This window comes from Anomalospiza imberbis, chromosome Z, assembly GCF_031753505.1.
Source record: "Anomalospiza imberbis isolate Cuckoo-Finch-1a 21T00152 chromosome Z, ASM3175350v1, whole genome shotgun sequence".
NCBI lineage: Eukaryota > Metazoa > Chordata > Aves > Passeriformes > Viduidae > Anomalospiza > Anomalospiza imberbis.
Window position 1 is genome coordinate 11,359,185 of NC_089721.1, and position 17,668 is coordinate 11,376,852.

The 17,668-nt window shown below is 38.1% G+C and overlaps 2 protein-coding genes across 3 annotated transcripts in view; both read right to left on the minus strand.

The window, feature by feature from the left end:
• CPLANE1 (ciliogenesis and planar polarity effector complex subunit 1) overlaps positions 1-6,857 on the minus strand; it is a 57,945-nt gene extending 51,088 nt beyond the window's left edge. Inside the window, exons 1-8 of the mRNA XM_068177054.1 lie at positions 6,700-6,857; positions 5,780-5,915; positions 5,474-5,593; positions 4,432-4,661; positions 3,980-4,086; positions 2,123-2,279; positions 1,272-1,375; positions 944-1,126 (exon numbers count right to left, since the gene is read on the minus strand). Of these exons, the coding sequence (XP_068033155.1) occupies positions 944-1,126; positions 1,272-1,375; positions 2,123-2,279; positions 3,980-4,086; positions 4,432-4,661; positions 5,474-5,593; positions 5,780-5,915; positions 6,700-6,780 (1,118 nt within the window). The 5' untranslated portion in view covers positions 6,781-6,857. The remainder of the gene's footprint in view (positions 1-943; positions 1,127-1,271; positions 1,376-2,122; positions 2,280-3,979; positions 4,087-4,431; positions 4,662-5,473; positions 5,594-5,779; positions 5,916-6,699) is intronic.
• A 5,599-nt stretch (positions 6,858-12,456) lies between these two features.
• The window catches only part of NUP155 (nucleoporin 155), a 30,547-nt gene continuing 25,335 nt past the window's right edge, over positions 12,457-17,668 (minus strand). For both annotated transcript variants that reach the window (XM_068176284.1, XM_068176286.1), the window contains 7 exons: positions 17,301-17,430; positions 16,877-16,990; positions 16,294-16,414; positions 15,735-15,845; positions 14,905-15,041; positions 14,168-14,268; positions 12,457-13,006 (listed from right to left, as the gene is read on the minus strand). In XM_068176284.1, the coding sequence (XP_068032385.1) occupies positions 12,868-13,006; positions 14,168-14,268; positions 14,905-15,041; positions 15,735-15,845; positions 16,294-16,414; positions 16,877-16,990; positions 17,301-17,430 (853 nt within the window). In that variant the 3' untranslated portion in view covers positions 12,457-12,867. The remainder of the gene's footprint in view (positions 13,007-14,167; positions 14,269-14,904; positions 15,042-15,734; positions 15,846-16,293; positions 16,415-16,876; positions 16,991-17,300; positions 17,431-17,668) is intronic.

Here is a 17,668-nt window from a genome sequence, read left to right on the forward strand (position 1 = left end):
CTTACAATTTCAGCATAAGTTCAGATATTAGAAATAGAAACATTTTATAAACACACATATCTTCTCTTTCAAAATGCTTTTTCTCATACAGAAATCCCTCCTTAAGGAGTTCCAGAAAAATGTGTAATACATGAATTCTAATACTAGCCATATAAAAGACTGTTTGTGTTTATTTGGAAAAAAAAGTGGCTGCATACATTCAATATATCAGCATAATTCATGTATTTTAATACATTCTAGTACCTGATTTTTCAACCAGATAGTGTAAGAAGGTAGTATACTACTTTGAATGTCTTCACAAGCTGTTATATTTACACACTATTTGGTTTACGTCATGCAAAGTTAATAAGATTTTAAAATAATAAAGTTTAGATTCTCTTTTGTTTTCTCTATTTAGACTGTACTACTTTCAGTTTATGCTAAAGTGGGTTATCAAAAATCTTTCTACTCTTTTCATGCACCCAGCAGCATAATCTCAGAATTTAGATCTGGAGAATCCCAAAACATTTTACAAACCAACTACTTTCTGTCCATACAAATACATTATTTACAATATCTTACATCAGATTCTGTATGTAAAATTAAGCAATGAGCAGAGAAACAGCACTGGATTAAAATAAACTTGCACTTTCAGTACTTCTGCAAATTTAGTTTCTTCTTATATAATAAAAACATGTTAATTTTAATTACTAATAAATTCAAACACTTTTAGGAAGACAAATCACTTTATGTATACTTACATTGCCACAATGTCAATTTTCATCATGACAAACGCATTACAAGAAATAGAAGAGAACTATGAATGAGAAACAGATATTGGAAAGACACATGAAAAGCAAAGAGTGAATTTGAAAGATAACATTTATGCAAAACTATAATAAATATGATAGAAATAAGGTAAGACCAGAAGACAGAAACGTATAAATCTTTTAAACCCTTTTACCTGTATGTTATTAGTGGATGAAATGGAATAAACTGTGCTGGTCCAAATTCTACAGAGCATCCAGAAGCAATTAAGGTCAGCAATTCTCCCATACATGTCAATAAAACCAAACATCCACGTTTTAACATGCAAGCCAAGAAAAGGCTATCAGGAGTCCAACTCATATCGCCAACCCAGTAAGATCTAAATTGAGCAGGTAAAAAATATTTTTTCTCTGTCAAACTTTAGCATCAGAGGGTTAGGAAAGATAGTTATAAAATAAACAAACAAGCCATAACACAAAACCAAAAGATTCACAACAGCAGCAGAAACAGCGTCATTTACTGACCTGATGAACCTGGATGGGGTCACGCTACTCTTGCTACTACAACCTTTCAGGCTACCAGAAACAGTTACAAAATTCAAGGTGTTCAAAAACAAAACCTGAGTTGCCTAGAAGGAAAAAATAAAGACATCATAAATGCCATTATTGTAAAAGAAAAGGTCTACTACTAACTTAGTCATTATATTTGGTAGACTGGTAACATCACAATACACGGAAATGACATTGTATTTCAATATTTATTACTATTTGAACATTTATTGAATTCTACATGTTGTTCTACACTTGAAAAAATAACTAAGGACCTTTATATACTTAATATGTAATTCAATATTCTTTTTAATGTAACTTTTTCTAAAACATTCAATATAAGATCGCTCTTCTTTAGTCTTTCTGGTACTTAACAGTTGGATCGTTGAAGGATTGCATCATCCCAATCTGGTACATCAAAAACCTAGTCCACTTTCCTTGCCATCATTAGCATTAAAAAGTATATTAAAATATGACCTCTGAGTTATTAACAGGAATAACACCATGAAGTGAAAACTCCAAAACATGTTAGGCTGAGGCTTGACTGAGAATCACCCAGAATCTTTGCAGATACGATGCAGTAATTTAAATTAATTTCTTTTTTATTACAGCTTAGAAATGACAGGATCTTATACCAACTTCTAACTGAACATCACACATAAACAATTATGAACTGTAGTAAAAACTTTTAGCTAGGGATATCAATGTAAATGTAATTTCATGTCCCCTTATGAGTGCTAAATGATCCTAAAACTGTGTTTTTAAATCCTTGTTACCACTTCATTCAAACTGAACTCTTAGCTTAAATGATGCGCTGTCATACATACCTTTGGATCAGTTTGATTTACAGCTACTGCAAGCACAAGTCCATCTCTTGCAAATGCACATAGCAGAGCTCCTCTTGATTTTACAGACACACACTGAGGCACCAAATTAACAAGAGAACAAGTCTGCTGTACCCACTGGATCTGGTATGGCAAAGAACTGAATATCAACAAAAAGATAACAAAACCAAGTGGTTACTTCCTTTTGCAGAATGGGATTATTACTATACAGTAAAAAAACATGCAGGACAAAACCATATAAAGCATGAGCTATTAAAAACCACCTTTTTTTTGAAATGCCTTACAAATGAAAAAATATTTTGTACTTACACAAGTTTAAAAATTAGGTCTGAGAACTAAGAATTATTTTTATGGGATTTATAAATCTAGAACATGCAAATATATCCAGATCAGTGACATATAATTGAGGCACTTGCATTCTAGCCAGGTACAGCTTACTCAGACCTTGTAACACCATCCACCAGAGGAATACTGAGAATTCTAAAATCAACAGTATGAGGCTCTGAACAAAGAATTTGTCGATGTAATGTTCAATGATATGTTGGATTATGCTTCCAGTAACCTGATCTAGTGGAAGGTGTTCCTGCCCATGGCAGGGAGGTTGGACTATGTGACCTTTACAGGTCCCTTTCAATCCAAACCATTCTGTGATCCTAAAAAGATTCAAAACATGACAGAAAACACAAGAAAGATTCTATCTTGAAGTATGCCATCTAACTGACAGGAAAAAAAAGCATTAATATGCAAAAATGAATTCAACAACAGCAAGCAATGAAACTAAGCAGGAGCTCAGTTTCACAAGAAAATATGAGTAAGATATCTGAGAAATGTAGTTACAACTTCAGGCTGCAATCACTATGGCATGGACAGACACCTAGCTACATACATACATATGCATTTCTGCAATGGGTATATTATGCTCTATTTCAATTTTTATATAATACCAGAAAGGAATTACCATGCCACTGATAAACTGAAGATCAGGTCAAGTAGGACATCATTACTAGGTATCAAAAGGACATCATATACCAAAAGCAGTTGTACCACATCATATGCAGGGCAAAATTTTGGCAAGTTATTCAAATAACACCTGCAGAGGGCATATCTACTTAAATTCATAGATATATACATCACCCAGAAAGAGGAATGGACTATACATGTGCTCGAGATTATTACTCAATTGCATTTTTAAGTGGTCGTATCAGTGTAACTCTTTCAGCACTTGGTTCCAACCCAGATAAAGAAATGCACACACACTCTTTCACATCGAGCAGAAGAAACAAAAAGGGCAACAGAAAACCAATAAAAAACGCAAATCCACATAATAAAGGAAAGAAAGACGTAGTCAAGGCATTTATGGCTGCACAGTACAAGACATGTAAGAAAATATAAGATATATAAGCAATATAACAAAAAACAAGAAAAGTACATTCTATCATCATCATGCAAAAAACTATGAAATTAAAACACATGTGTCAACAGGCATACATAGCTACCTACACAGAAAGATAAATACTCCCATTTTTATCCAGGTGTAAGCTAATGATGAAGTATGGAATATGTAAATAAATGCTCTTGTATTAAACACACTTTACAAGGTACATGTAAGGACAGGGGAGAATGGCTTTTAAAATGACAGAGGGCATGCTATAAACATTCATAGGCAAACATAAGTAGATGCTTATAACCATAGGTTAATGGAACATCCATGTAAATGTGTTCAGTTGTGTGGGTTCTCAGCATCCAGGATTTCAACACAGTTGCATCTCTGAATCCCAGCTCTAAAAAAAATTAAAACATTCCTGATGCTGATGTAACTTCAGATGTCTTTGAACTTACCTAACATTTTTAAAGGTATTTTCATGCCATCGAAGAATCAAAAATGTGAGCACCAAACACTCGCCAGAGTAAAATACAAAAGAACACAAACAGCAATCACCTAGTACCTGTAGAAAAACAGAACATAATCTAAACAACCCCAAAAGGCTTGTCACACACTAATTTCTCTTTAATTATCTACTTATTTAGATCAATAGCTATTAAAATTCAGATTAAATAACACAATGTTGTCATTCAGAAACGTAAAGGCTGGCAAGAATGTACGTAGGCCAGAAACTCTGATCTGATGCAGCAGGGCTGTTCTTACATTGTCATCAAATGTAACATGAACCGAAATACTAAGCCTATGCAAAATGCCAAAGAGGCAGACATTGCTTTCAAAATTCACTGCAGCTTTTGTGGCTCTAATTTAATTAAAAAATAAAATGATTGCATTAGGGGTTATTTTTTACCTCATTTTGTACAAAAGCAGCATCCACTCCAATTTCTTTTTCTTCAGTAGAAGGCAATATGACTGATTCATCAGGTAAAACTTGTGTCCAACGCCCAGAAGGAGAGTTTTTACCAGAGGCTGTGTTTTCATGTTCTGTGCTCTCCCACAAAAAGGCACATGCTGTAGGAGTAGTTAACAGTACCTTTCTGCCATCTCCAGATACATACAAGTACAACCTCATTAAACACTCTGGAGGAAAAAAAAAACAAACACAACAATGTGCCAGGATTTCTGTTCCTTTGTTAGACACAGAATTAAAAACAATAGAGAAAGTAAATTTCTCTGCTCATCTGTAACAAGAAATCCAAGCTGCCATGCTAAGTATCCTTAATTTCCAGCTTCATGACTGAGAGCAGTCCTTGGGCAGCAGTAAAGTCAGATAGATGTTCATCTCTATGCATCCTATGAATCGTCTTTCCCACAACACTCAACCATTAGAGATGTTTCCTGAGAGAGCCTAAGCGCTCTACTCATGGATTACTTTTAGCTCTTAGGTATACTACTGATCTTCCCTGAAATGATGGAATTTCTTGTGCAACACTTAACTTCAGAAGCTGGTATCAGTGATGCTATCCAAGATAAGACAGTATTTGATATTTAAGTTTGCAAATACGTGTCTGTATTTTATTATTTCCAGCTAGCATTTGCCATAAAAGCCCACCTAGAGAACAAGGTTTAAATTATCCATATATTGTTTACATCAAACGTACATCTACCCTAATTGATAACCTAATCAGGAATGTTTTACAGTAAAAAATTAGCCATTAAAAAACACACTTACAACTTACAGTATCTGAAAATGAACTATTAACAAGGGATTACTAAATGAAAAACCTGTACCACTCAAATGACATTTGTCAAAGTTTAACTAGCACACAAATTATACAAATGCTAAACAATGTGAGAATACAGTTTTACTCATGTAATAACTTTAAAAGAAAGGAAAACAACTTTCCCTTTATTCCATTTTTTCACAGGATTAATTGAAAAAAAAAACCTACCTTGTGCTCCTGCTACTACTTTCTTGGACTCTTCAATTGCTGGCACAATTTTCAAGCAGTCCTGATCTTTATTCCAAAGAAAGAGCTCTCCTGTTGTAAGTATTCCTGCCAACCAAGCAGCTGTGTTTGTTGGGGGAGAGAAGTTTTGAAGGATATTACTGTGAAATTACTTAAAATTACTTCCCTTCCATCTCAGCCACAGTTTTAAGTGAACTGGCAGATCCTTTAGATATCTGACTCTTCCAAGTGTTACAAATACAAATAAAATAACCTGAACTTATAACATATTAAGATATTATACTTAACCATTTCCTGATGTTGTTAAGACAACCACGTTTTTCAACAATGACTGCAGCAAAGGGATTTTCTTCTTTGTCTTCCCTGACGACAAGTTAATTTCATTTATATGCTTACCATCTAGAAGAAAGACAGCCTCTTTTCCCTATTGAAAGAATAAAAGATCATTTTATTTTTTTCAAAATGCTATTTTCTACACAGGCATAAAGAATAATACACATAAAAAATACTAGGGAAAAATAATTTTAAAAAGTACAATAAGGCAGCAATTGTCATACTAATTTCATTCTTTGGCATATTTGCTTTACAGTACATTATATCCAGCATGGATTTGCAGTGATGATGAATTTGATTCACAGGTTTCAAAACACCAAACTGATCTTACAGTCATTATTAAAAAATTATTCAAAGTACCTTGGCTAAACTACCTGCTAGAAATGCCAAAACTGGACATTAGCTATCTTGTCTTGTAGTGTTTAATTTAGTGAGATACTTCAACAGAAAAAAAAAAATCAGCCCTAAATTGCTACCTACTTAAATTCAAATCATAGAAGAAAAAAAGAATTAGTTTGATGTTATGAAAGAAGTCTAAGAAAGTGTCTTTCAAGAGATGCAGGATGAAATGAGGAAAAAAGAATCGTTCACATTTCCCACAATGTACTGTAAAAAAGGTTATGAAAAACGATAACCATCAAAACAACAATCTCATCTAAGGGGTGGGTCTTTGGAGTAGGAAAAAAAAAAAGCTCTGCAATGTTTCTCTGAGAAATTTTGAATCTCCAGCCTCAGATCAATAAGATAAAAGTAATTTATTTTACAACTCTTAAGGTCACTCAAAATACTTCCTGAGATTGTTTTTACACGCTCCTAAAGGAAATGGAAGTGCAAAGTATTATACAATTAAAATTCAAAGAGTTTATTACACTTACCTGTCCAACCCATGATATGCGGGGCCATGGTTTTCTCTGCTTGATACACGTAGAGATGAGCACATCTAGCTTAATCTCCATTCTTATTAAACCTCTACGTAGCCATAACCATTATTTGCACAAAAAAGCAAACAGTGGCTTTTGCACACATTTCTAGAGAAACTGAAGGAAGAAAAAAAAAAAAAAAACAGAAGTTTTTTGGAGAGGAATTCAGACGGAAATTCCTGACTATCTCTAGCAGCTTCCTGCTAAACGCAAAGAGAACTAATGCTTACCCGTACTTCCAAACTGTATTTTCCTCCGGGCAGCTCACGGACGATGCGCTGCTCAGAGGTGCGGGTCACGCTCGCTCAGAAGGAGATGAGAGAGAGAAGCCGCGAGTACATCGTTAAGAACTCCAAAAATGCACAAGACGGGGAAAACGTCCTGCAGCTTCGTCCGGCGGGAGATAGGAACTGCAGGGCAGGCGCGCTGGCCTGGCGCGGGGCCAGCCGCTCACCCGAGCGTGGGGAGCGAGGGGCGGCACAGGCTTCCCCCGCCGCCGCCGGGTACCACCCGCGGCAACCCGCGCAGCCTGTGCCCGGCTGAGGGCGGAGACGGCCCCCGGGGCGGACTCCTTCCCCGGGGCACGAGCAGCGGGAGCGCCGCGCGGGCCGACCGCCGCGGGCCCAGCTGCCGCAGCCGGGCAGCTGAGGGGGCCGGGCCCGCCGCCCCGCGCGCCCTCGCGCCGCCGCCGCTTCCGGGCCGGGCCGGCGCAGAGCGCAGCCGCAGCCCCGCCCGCCGCTCCCGGCGTTCAGGGCGGGCCTTCCTGTGCGGCCCCGGGCGGGCTCGGCGCCCCGCTGCTGGCTACCGCCGCATCTCTGAACACGCCGGCCAGGCGAGACGGGTGGCAGTCTCACTCGCCGCCCGGAAAGCCGTGTACATCCTGGGTTGTATTCAAGGCAGCGTGGTCACAAGGACGACCGAGGGGATTCTGTCCCTCTGCTGTGGTGAGACCTCACCTGTAGCGCTGCATCCAGCTCTGGAGTTACCAGCACGGGAAGGGCATTGACCAGTTGGAAAAAGGTCCAGAGGAACGCAGCGATATCAAAAGCAGGAACACCTCTCCTATAAAGACAGGCTGAGAGAGCTGGGCTTGTTTAGCCTGGAGAAAGTTCTGCAAAAACCTCACTGATGCAAATCGGTCAAATTGACTTAACAGAGGCTTATAAAATAGAGGAAAATGGGACTTTTTGCAAGGGTGTGTAGGACAAAGAGGAATGGGTTTAAACTAAAAGAGAAAAGATTTAGATCTAAAAGATGTTAGAAATTCCTTGAGGCTGGGGAGGGCACTGGCACAGGTCACCCAGAGGAACTGAAGATGCCCCATCCCTGCTAACACTGAAGGCCAGGTTGGATGGGGCTCTGAACAGCATGGTCTAATTGAAGATGTCCCTGCATATGGCAGAGGGGTTGAAATATTTGATTTCTAACGTCCCTTCAAACTCAGACCATTTTAGGGTTCTGTGATGTAATACCCGCCCTGTGCTGCCCGGGTGCCCAGTCAGTCCGGGGGAATCCTCGGCTGACCGGTCCACGGGGAAGGGCCGATGTTGTTCGGATAGCTCCACCGGTAATGACGAGAGGACTCCTGGACAGCTAAGTTCCACGAGGCTTTATTGTAGGGAGGAGAAAGGAACGGGCAGAGACAGGGAGACAAGCACTCGAAGACGGAGCAGACTCCAAGAACCCTAAGGGAAGGCAGGGCTGGGTATATAAGGCACAAGGCGTAGGAGTGGCTACAGTAGGGACTGTCCAGTGGGGTGAGGGTAAAAGGGAAGGAGAAAGGATGAGGTAATATACAGCAAACCAATAGGGATACAGAGGAGGAGTGGTTTTGCAACAGGGGCCAGTAGGGGTAACAGAAACAGAGAACTCTCTGGAAATAAGGAATATATTAACTTTGACTGGCAACTAACTGAGGCGGGTAAAAGCAGGTGATTGGTGGGTCCTTCTGAACTGTTGTTGTCTCCCAGGGGAGTGCAGGGACCCCTCCCACACTGTGAAGTCTCCTATCTCAAGAACTGAACATGGAGACTTGATGATCAACACGACTCCCTCAGTGGGGAAAGCCAGACACCATGGACTGCCTGTGGCAACAGCCCACAGGGACCAGGGCACACAGCTGTGGCTCCATGGGGGACAGTTAGCATCAGCATCAGTATTTGGGGATGAGGGGCATGAGTAACAGCAAGAGACATAGCTGTAAGAGATCAGTGTTCTCTATACAATACAGGAATTACTGGAATTCAGGTTGTCCTGGTTTCAGCTGAAATAAAGGTAACTTTCTTCCAAGTAGCTGGTGTGGTGCTATGTTTTTGATTTAGCAGAAAAATCTTTAGCTGTTGCACTATAGTACTTATTTTATATAAAGGAGTTTTCAGTGTCCTGTGCTCTGCCACTGAGCAGGTACACAAAAAGACAGAAGAGAGCACAGCCAGGAAGGCTGACATGAACTGGCCAAGGGGATTTTCCACACTGTGAAACATCATGCTCAGAATATAACCCAAGGGAGTTGGGCGGGAGGAGCTCATCACTGCTCAGGGACAGGTTGGGTACCAGTCAATCCATGATGAGCAATTGCATTATGCCTTACTTGTGTTTCTTGGTTTTATTCCTCTCTTTTTATTACCTCCCTTTTTGTTACCTTTACCTTTTTTTTCAATTACTAAACGGTTATATCAACCTATGGATTTTACCTTTTTTTCCAATTCCCCCTATCCTATGGAAGAGAGTGTGGGAGTGAGAAGTGGCTGTGTGATACTTGCTAGAGAGGTTAAACCATGACAAGGTGAAATACTAGTAGGGTAAGCTGTCACTATATTTCATCACCTTGAAGAAATACCCTTGATTCGCTTAAAACAGCTATTCTTTGAAACTCACCCTTGTTCCCACCTTCTGCCACCTTTCCCTAATCACAGTCTTGATTGAAAGTTACAGAAGAAAAAAAAATAAAAGATACATTGATAATATTGTTAATGAGCACTGTTTAACATTCATGTTGGTCTGTTACTTCCCTGTGATTATCATCCTTCATTTCATCTGCTGCATTAACCCACCCTTCTCCCCTCTGATCCCAATTTTCCACATACCTTCAAATTTAAATTAGGAAACAGAACCTATCATTTCTCCATCTGAGAGTAGAGTATGTGTTATGAAAACACAAGGTTATGTGTATACTGGAATTACCTACTGTCATCTGAAAAATATCAGAGGTAATTTGTGATACACTTTGAAATACTACTGCTTTGATGTTGCGGTGTGTCTCCTCCCTCCCTAAGGTAAAGTCCTCTCTCCTGTCCCCCCGCCCCCAGTGCCAGGAGCCCTGGCTGTGCGACAAGGTGTGGAATGATTGGTAGATTGGTAGATTCAAAAGATACTCCCTGCCCCCTGTGGCCATTGGTCAGCTCAGGTGTCTCTTCTCTCCCTGGGACCCCTCCCCCTCAGCTGGTTTGTGGCTACCTGTCCCTGGCCCTCCCCCTACCCCCGGGTTAAAAGGACACTCCAGCCACGTGGCGGGCGCTTCTGTTGGAGCTGCGACGGGATTCAGAACTTTGTAGCTGGAATAAACACTCTGGATTGAACCCTCTGGCAGAAGTGACTCCTTCCTTCACCATCGCCTAAAGTCTCTCCACTGAGGAATACCGTCCGCTGGGGCTTCTGGCAAGCTTGCAGCCGCCTGCAGCCTCTGGGTGAGCCGAACGGTGTCGCTGGGGTGAAACCACCCCAGCTGCTGCCTTTTGGACTCAGCAGCAGCACAAGTCCGGGCAGGTCTCTGTCAGAATACTGGGAACCCCAATACTTTGATAAATTTGCAGTATTTCCAGAGGAATCCTTGTTCCATTAACTGGAGAAAAAACCAGAAGAGCTAAACTTCCAAGTCTGTGATTTGTGTCTGTTCCAAACTTTTCAGTTATTTCTCCAAATCTGAAAATAGAAATCTGTTTAGTAATCACAGATTATGCAATGTGGCTGAACACAAGATATTTTTATGCAAATATTGAAATTTAGTTAAATATATCAAGCAAGATTTTGGACATTATTTGTGTGAAGAGAACTGCATTAACAAGACCAGGGTAAATGCATGACATCCTTAGTATGAAACATAGCTTAACAGAAGATAACTTCTAATACTTAAGATGATTTATTTTACATGGAAAGAAGCCAGTATTTTTCCCAGAACACACAGGACTACTTCTATTTAAATACTTTTTAAGTTTATAACACTGACAAAGAAGAAAAGCTAATTCTAATATTTCACTTCTTTCTTCATCTAACAAGGTAAAAAGGAGTTGTATTTTAATTTTTATATTGCATCAATGAGTGCATTTGCTGGCTTAAAATCACCAAAATGAATTTATTTGGTAGCTGAGAGGGAAAGAAATGTACTTTGAGCAAAATTTTAGAGCAAGCATTACTTCCTAAAAAAGGTGCTGTAGAGCACTCAGCTTGTGAGAAGAAGCAGGATTGATGCCCTCATTCTCCAACACTTTTCATTCCCCTTGTCTGGAGAAAGGCCCTTTGATGAGGGTCCCATGTCCTTGGGAGGTACCAGGAGGAGCAGTGGAAGCACGCTGGGCCCATAACCTAGAGGCTGATGGATTAAAACACTATTCTAATGCATTTTTTAGTCTTCCATACAGCACAAGATCTAGCAATCCCCAGGAGTAAGAAACTGGGCAAGGGAGGCTGTGGACCAGCATGGCAGATTAGGGGACTGCTGGTCAGACTAAAGGGAAAGAAGTAAATGCACAGATAACGGAAACTAGGACAGGGAACCCGGTAAGAGCATAGAGAAAGATTGGTTATGTAGGCGTGAGGTGAAGAAGGCCAATAAGCTGGAACTGAACCTGGCAAGGGACATAAGGAATAAGGAAGGGCTTCTGCAGGTATGTGAACTAGAAAATGAAGGTCAGAGAAGGTGTAATGCCCCTGATAAACAGTGATGGAAAACTCATAATACATGAAGGCTGAGGTACTCAACATTTTTTGCCTCAGTGTTCAACGGTAACCTCTCTTCCCACACCTCCTGATGATGGACAGCAGAATGGCAGCTGGGGGATCAAAGTGCTTCGCACTGTGAGGAAGGATCAGGTTCATGATGACCTAAGGAACCTGAATTTACATTAAGTCTATAGAACCTGGTAAGATGCATCCTAGAGTCCTGAGGGCATTGTCTGATACAGTTCCCAAGCCATTCTCCGTGATTACTGAAAAGTCATGGCAGTCAAGTGAAGTCTCAGGTGACTGAGAAAATACATCCATCTTTAGAAAGAGAAGAAAGAACAATGCTGGGAACTACTATCAACCCTCCCCTCTATGCCTGGGAAGATCATGGAACAGGTTCTCCTAGAAACTGTGCTGAGGCACCTGGAGGACAGAGAGGTGATTTGGGACAACCAGTGCAGATTCACCAATGGTAAGTCACGCCTTATCAACCTGGTAACCTTCAGGATTGAGTGACTCCAACAGTGGACAAATGAAGGGCTACAGATGGTATTTGTGTGGACTTCTGTAAAGCCTTTCAGATGGTCTCCCACACACCTGTGTGAGACGTGGGTGAGAAGCTGGACATGCCCTGGACATGGCAGTCACAGCCCACAGAGCCAAACGTGTCCTGGGCTGCATCCAGAGCCCTGTGGGCAGCAGGGGAGGGAGGGGATTCTATGTGTACATACAATTTGGTGTTCGTCTGTGCATAATAAAAAGAGACAGAAGTCACTTTTTGACTTCTTTATTTGATTTTAACAGATACAACATATTAAGATGGAATAAGGGAAATAATTTGCTCTTCCCCATTATTTAAAACAAATAAAAAGAAAATATTTTTGAAATATTCTTTATCCCCATGGCAAAGATCACGCAATGTGTTTTATTTCACCAGTATAAAAAAAAAGCTTTCTATTGTTAAAAAACCTAGTAGTAGTAAAAGACACATTTACATTCTACAATTTGTAGATACTTTTAGAATAGCATGAATACAGGCCACACACTTAATAACCATGGCAGGAGAAAACTCTCAGGATTTTTTTTCTGAGGATTTGTTTGTTCGTAATTCAGTGCCAACATCGCAACCTTTATTTCAGTTCGTATTACCTGCACTAATGATTCTGTTCTTGTATTAGTCAATCAGTGAAGCCGTTCTAACTTGGCCTGTAGAGATTTAAAATTCCCAATAGTAGTCTGCACCATTAGCGTGGGGCTCATAGACTGAAGTTCAACCAGGTAGCAACTAACAGCATCCAAGCAAACATTTGTGAATCGTTGCCTGCAAAGAAAACACAGAATAACAATGAGCTCCTTTTTAATCCTGTATCTCAGAATTCATCTGAACTAGAACATAAGCACTCTTTGAGTTGCAATGGAATAGCCTATCAGTAAGACATCTGTCAACTACTTTTAAGTATTTAACCATTCATTAAGAGAAACTTATTTTTAAAATACAATGCCTGTGACTTAGGCATAATGAGAAATAAATGACCCATTACTATTTATCTGATATGAAATATATACTATAAAAGCATGGTACAGTTTATAGTAATGTGAAATATCTAGATACTACTTTAGATATTATTATGGTTAATGTATAAGTCATTAATTATTAATTAAACCAGTTAAAATGTCTTAAATTATAATCAAATCTTAATTTATGTAAAATCAAAGTAGGTATTAAAATCAGACAACATTCACTAAAGTTCTAATAGAGTATTTAAATCAGCCAACCATAAAAGACCAATTAAGTGATAAAAGATAGAAGTAGACTGTATGTGAACAAGAGATATTTTTATATATATATTTCAAAAGAATCAGATATGTTTAGAAGAGTTATCAAGACTTTGCCTAGTTCTGCTTTTTGTTTTTGAGACAAGATAGCTCTGACTGAAGTTCATTTAGTCCATTCAAATAAAAATTGTCAAAGCTAGATGTGATATACAGGCAATGTCTTCAAGTACTTAGCTATCTTTTTCACTAGAAACTTTTTCTGTTTTTACACCTAATTTCTTCCTGATGTGAACTAAGCTGAATTTTGATCTTGGAGACTGATTCATCATCAACCTTTTATAAACAGCTGGTTTATAAACAGCTGTAAAAAGATCCATCCCAATGTTTGGTCATCGCTTTTCTAGAGTAACTCAGAGCTTCTAGAATTTGTACATGAAACAGTTCGCTGTTTCAATCACAAAATGCCCATTTTGTGTTTCCCCCCACTTTCACACATTGCATCAGATTTCTCTGAACTAGTCCTTAAAGTATATCGCCACAAATTACAAATTAATCCTCTCAGTTCCTCAAGGATCTTCAGTGATGTGAAGAAAACTACCTTTGTGGAAGTAGTTTATAAGAAAAGAAGAAAAGCTTTGGGAATTGCTGTAGTGAGATATTTTAATTTTATGTCTCACTCCTCATTAGGATATAGCTATCCTTTTACCTCATAGGCACTCTGCTTGGATGCTGCACATATCCTGACAGTAATATGTGAATACACTCTAGGAGGTGCAAAGACTTTTTCATTCTACTCCAATATGGATCCTAAAAAAAAAAAAAAAAAAAAAAAACACACAAAATATTAAGGACAACAATATTAAGAAGACAAGAAAAAAGTGTGTAATGTATACAGGAATTGCCAGCTGTGCAATATTTTTTTATTGTATCAAGTTAGATAAATGGGAATTCTGCCTCAATCTATATTTAAGCCTACATTTAAACATTATTTTAAATTACCTATGAAAATATACATTAATTTAACTCAGTTTTTCATTATCACACAAGTCAAATCTTTGTTTATTGCATCAATGGGTCAGACAAGATGTAATAATACAACAAATTTTAATCATTATTAAGAAACAAATAAAATTAATATATTCAATATATGCTGTTCCTTCTGCAACATAAGAATCCTAATCCTATTTCATCCTAAACTAGCTCCAGGTGTATTAAAAGAATTAACAAATTTCCTCATCATGCTCTGGTACTGAAATGAATAAAATCCACAGATTTTATTCACAGGGGGAAAATGCATCTTTTTAGAAGTCTTTGAGTAAAGAAAGCAAAGCTTTGAATGTATACTTTGTTATGTCCTTCCTTATATTATTTCATGTTTCCCACTAAAGAGAGACCTTGATAATAGCTGAACACAGGATTTTTATTTTGTGCAATTTTCCTTACCCGTGCTTTGAACAGCTGGTCATACACTTCAAGCAGCCTTGGCAATGGCACTCCAATTTCTTGCATGGTGTATGTTACAAAACCTACATCCCAGTTCAAAGTGCAGACTTGTTGCTCTAGAAACTGCACTAGAAAATCTGGAGGACATAAATGAGGGAATATTTAGATTCCAACATGTTACTGGGAGTCTAGGAAACAAAGGCATTTAAGAGTCATTTACTATCAGCACTTTACTTAGTACTTCGTAAATACATTTGCTAGAATGGCCAGAAAAAGTACTGAAGCTTGTTTAAGTGCCTGTAACAATTAACAGTGTATTGGTCAGCACTAAATGCTCATGTTAAATGTTAGTTGCACATTATTTTAGTATTATGAAAAAAAATTTACTGCTGAACAATGTATTTGCCAGGTTTTCATATAATAGCCCATTGTCAAAACATATGAGCATCAGAAAAGCAGAAATGCTAAAAACTATCCAGAAATCTCCTGAATTGTTTTCAGAATCTACCTCTTCAGATGGCACATAGTTTATATAGAATTTCAAGAGACAGCAGATAAATGTACTTAGAATCTTAAATGTATAAATACACATTTTGTACTTTGTGCTTTGATGAAAACAAACTTTATTACTTTCTAAAATGGGATCTGCACAGCCATCCAAGAATAACTGCTGCGGCCACCTAAAGTTCATTTATTTCTCATTTATTTTGTGATTAAAAAACGAGAAACATTTCTTAGTTTAAAACTTTTTTTAAGAGTCTAAAAAAAAAAAAGCTGAAACCCATCCATCAAACACATATGCTTATGTACTATGCAGGCTAACAACTTGCCTAAAGGAAAGTAGCGAGGTGTGCCAGCATAGAGCTTTCCAAGCAATGCCAGCTTCAGACAAAGCGCTTGCATTCTGTCAGCAGGGCTCAGAGAAACACTGTCGCTCAACTCTGTAAATTAAAAGAAAACACAGAGAGAACTTCAGGAAAAGTTCCACATTTATACAGAATGACACTGAGGCACCTAAATTTATAAATAATACATGAAAATCTTACACTCTTGTCAACAAAAAATCAGCACATGGAAGTAAAAATACAACCTTTCCTGGTGTGTTTGCATGTAGATTTTTAAGTTTTTATGCTTCCGTAAAGTTCCACGCATACCTACTTAAAAAACCACAAACAAAACCACATTCCAGAGCCCCACAACAAACCCACTACCACACAGCTTTTCCCTTAGATCTCTACCAATGTTGTTAGTGTAATGGTAAACTTGAGCCCAAAAACCAAGGGAGAAAAAAACCTAAACAATCAAAAATAATAGGAACAGAGAGTGAATTACTAAGTGATGGTAAAGGATGAGAGAGATCACCACAACTCCTACTCCATTAAGACCTACCTTTTTCAATGACTTCTTGCCAGAGAGTTTGCACCAAGATAGGATCAGAATGACCTGCACAATGTATAATTGCAAGCTTACACTCCGAGAGTTTAAAAGGATCAGCAAATTCTCCATACAGCTGAAAAAAAAATTACCAAGCTTTACCTTTCATGTAGAATCAAATTAAATTTTAAAAATCAGTTGTTCCTTATTTTGTCTCATAGACAGACTAGTAAATATACAGCTTAACTGTTGTCAACTACTATTTTTTTTTTGCTACATTTAGTTTCATTTCTTAGATACAACATTAAATTTTATATGTATTTGAAATGAAAACTTAATTTTCCAATGAATTTTCAATGAGTAAAGAAATCTAAGAGACTTCATAATGAAGATAAACATGTGAAAGAAATTAAGATACTAAAGACTGAAAGACTATTAAAGTACAGACAATTACAGTCCAGGCTATCAGATATTCTGAGACCACGAATGATAAACTGCCTATTACTCCTCCTAGTCAATATAGAATCATTCTTTGCAAAAGATTTTTTCTCCCCAAGATTTGATAAACTGGACTACAACAAAAGGAAATTTCAATCACCTTGGTTATATTTATCAGCTCAGCATCAAGCTGGGAGATTGCATCTTGTACTGAAGAATGATGGGAATACTGCCGCTGTAATGTTTCTTGTATTTGAAGCTGGATCCTTGCAACCTTGTTTAAGAGGAAAATTACAGTATTTCAATCAAGATTGAATTAACTTAATCATAGTTTAAAAACACACCCAGAATTACCTTTAAATGTAGAAATGTTATTTAAATGTAGAAATGTTGCTGCTTATTTAAATGTAGAAATGTTGCTGCCTTACACCATTAAATTGATTTTCATCTGCCTAACTTTGCCATGTCAGGACGAAAGCAAAGAAATCCATTTACACAGAACTGGTAGTAAAACTGTTACACGCTGAAGAGACAAAGTGAAATAATGCATTTACAGTGTAGCTTAGATTAATATTTTTTCTTACTTCCATTTTCTCTTCTAGTTCATGTAGGAATTCACCATCTGCAGCTAAAGAGGATATGGCAGTGGAACTTTTGACACTCAAAATTGCACGTGCAATGTATTCAAGACGCTGCTGAAGAGAAATTTCTGTGCTGCAAAACAAATATTCATAATAAAATGAGTACTTAATATATTTATTTGAGGATTAATTATATCCTAGCTAGAGTCTGGGAGGTAATATGTGCTTTTCCCAGATTTTGCTAAATCATGCATGATACAATCCAACCACATAACCTCATCTTTGCTGCCAGCTCAGTTCTTGTGTACTTTCCAATAAGAACTGGCCACTTAATAAATTGTAATTATAAGAAATACATTGCAAAGTAATGT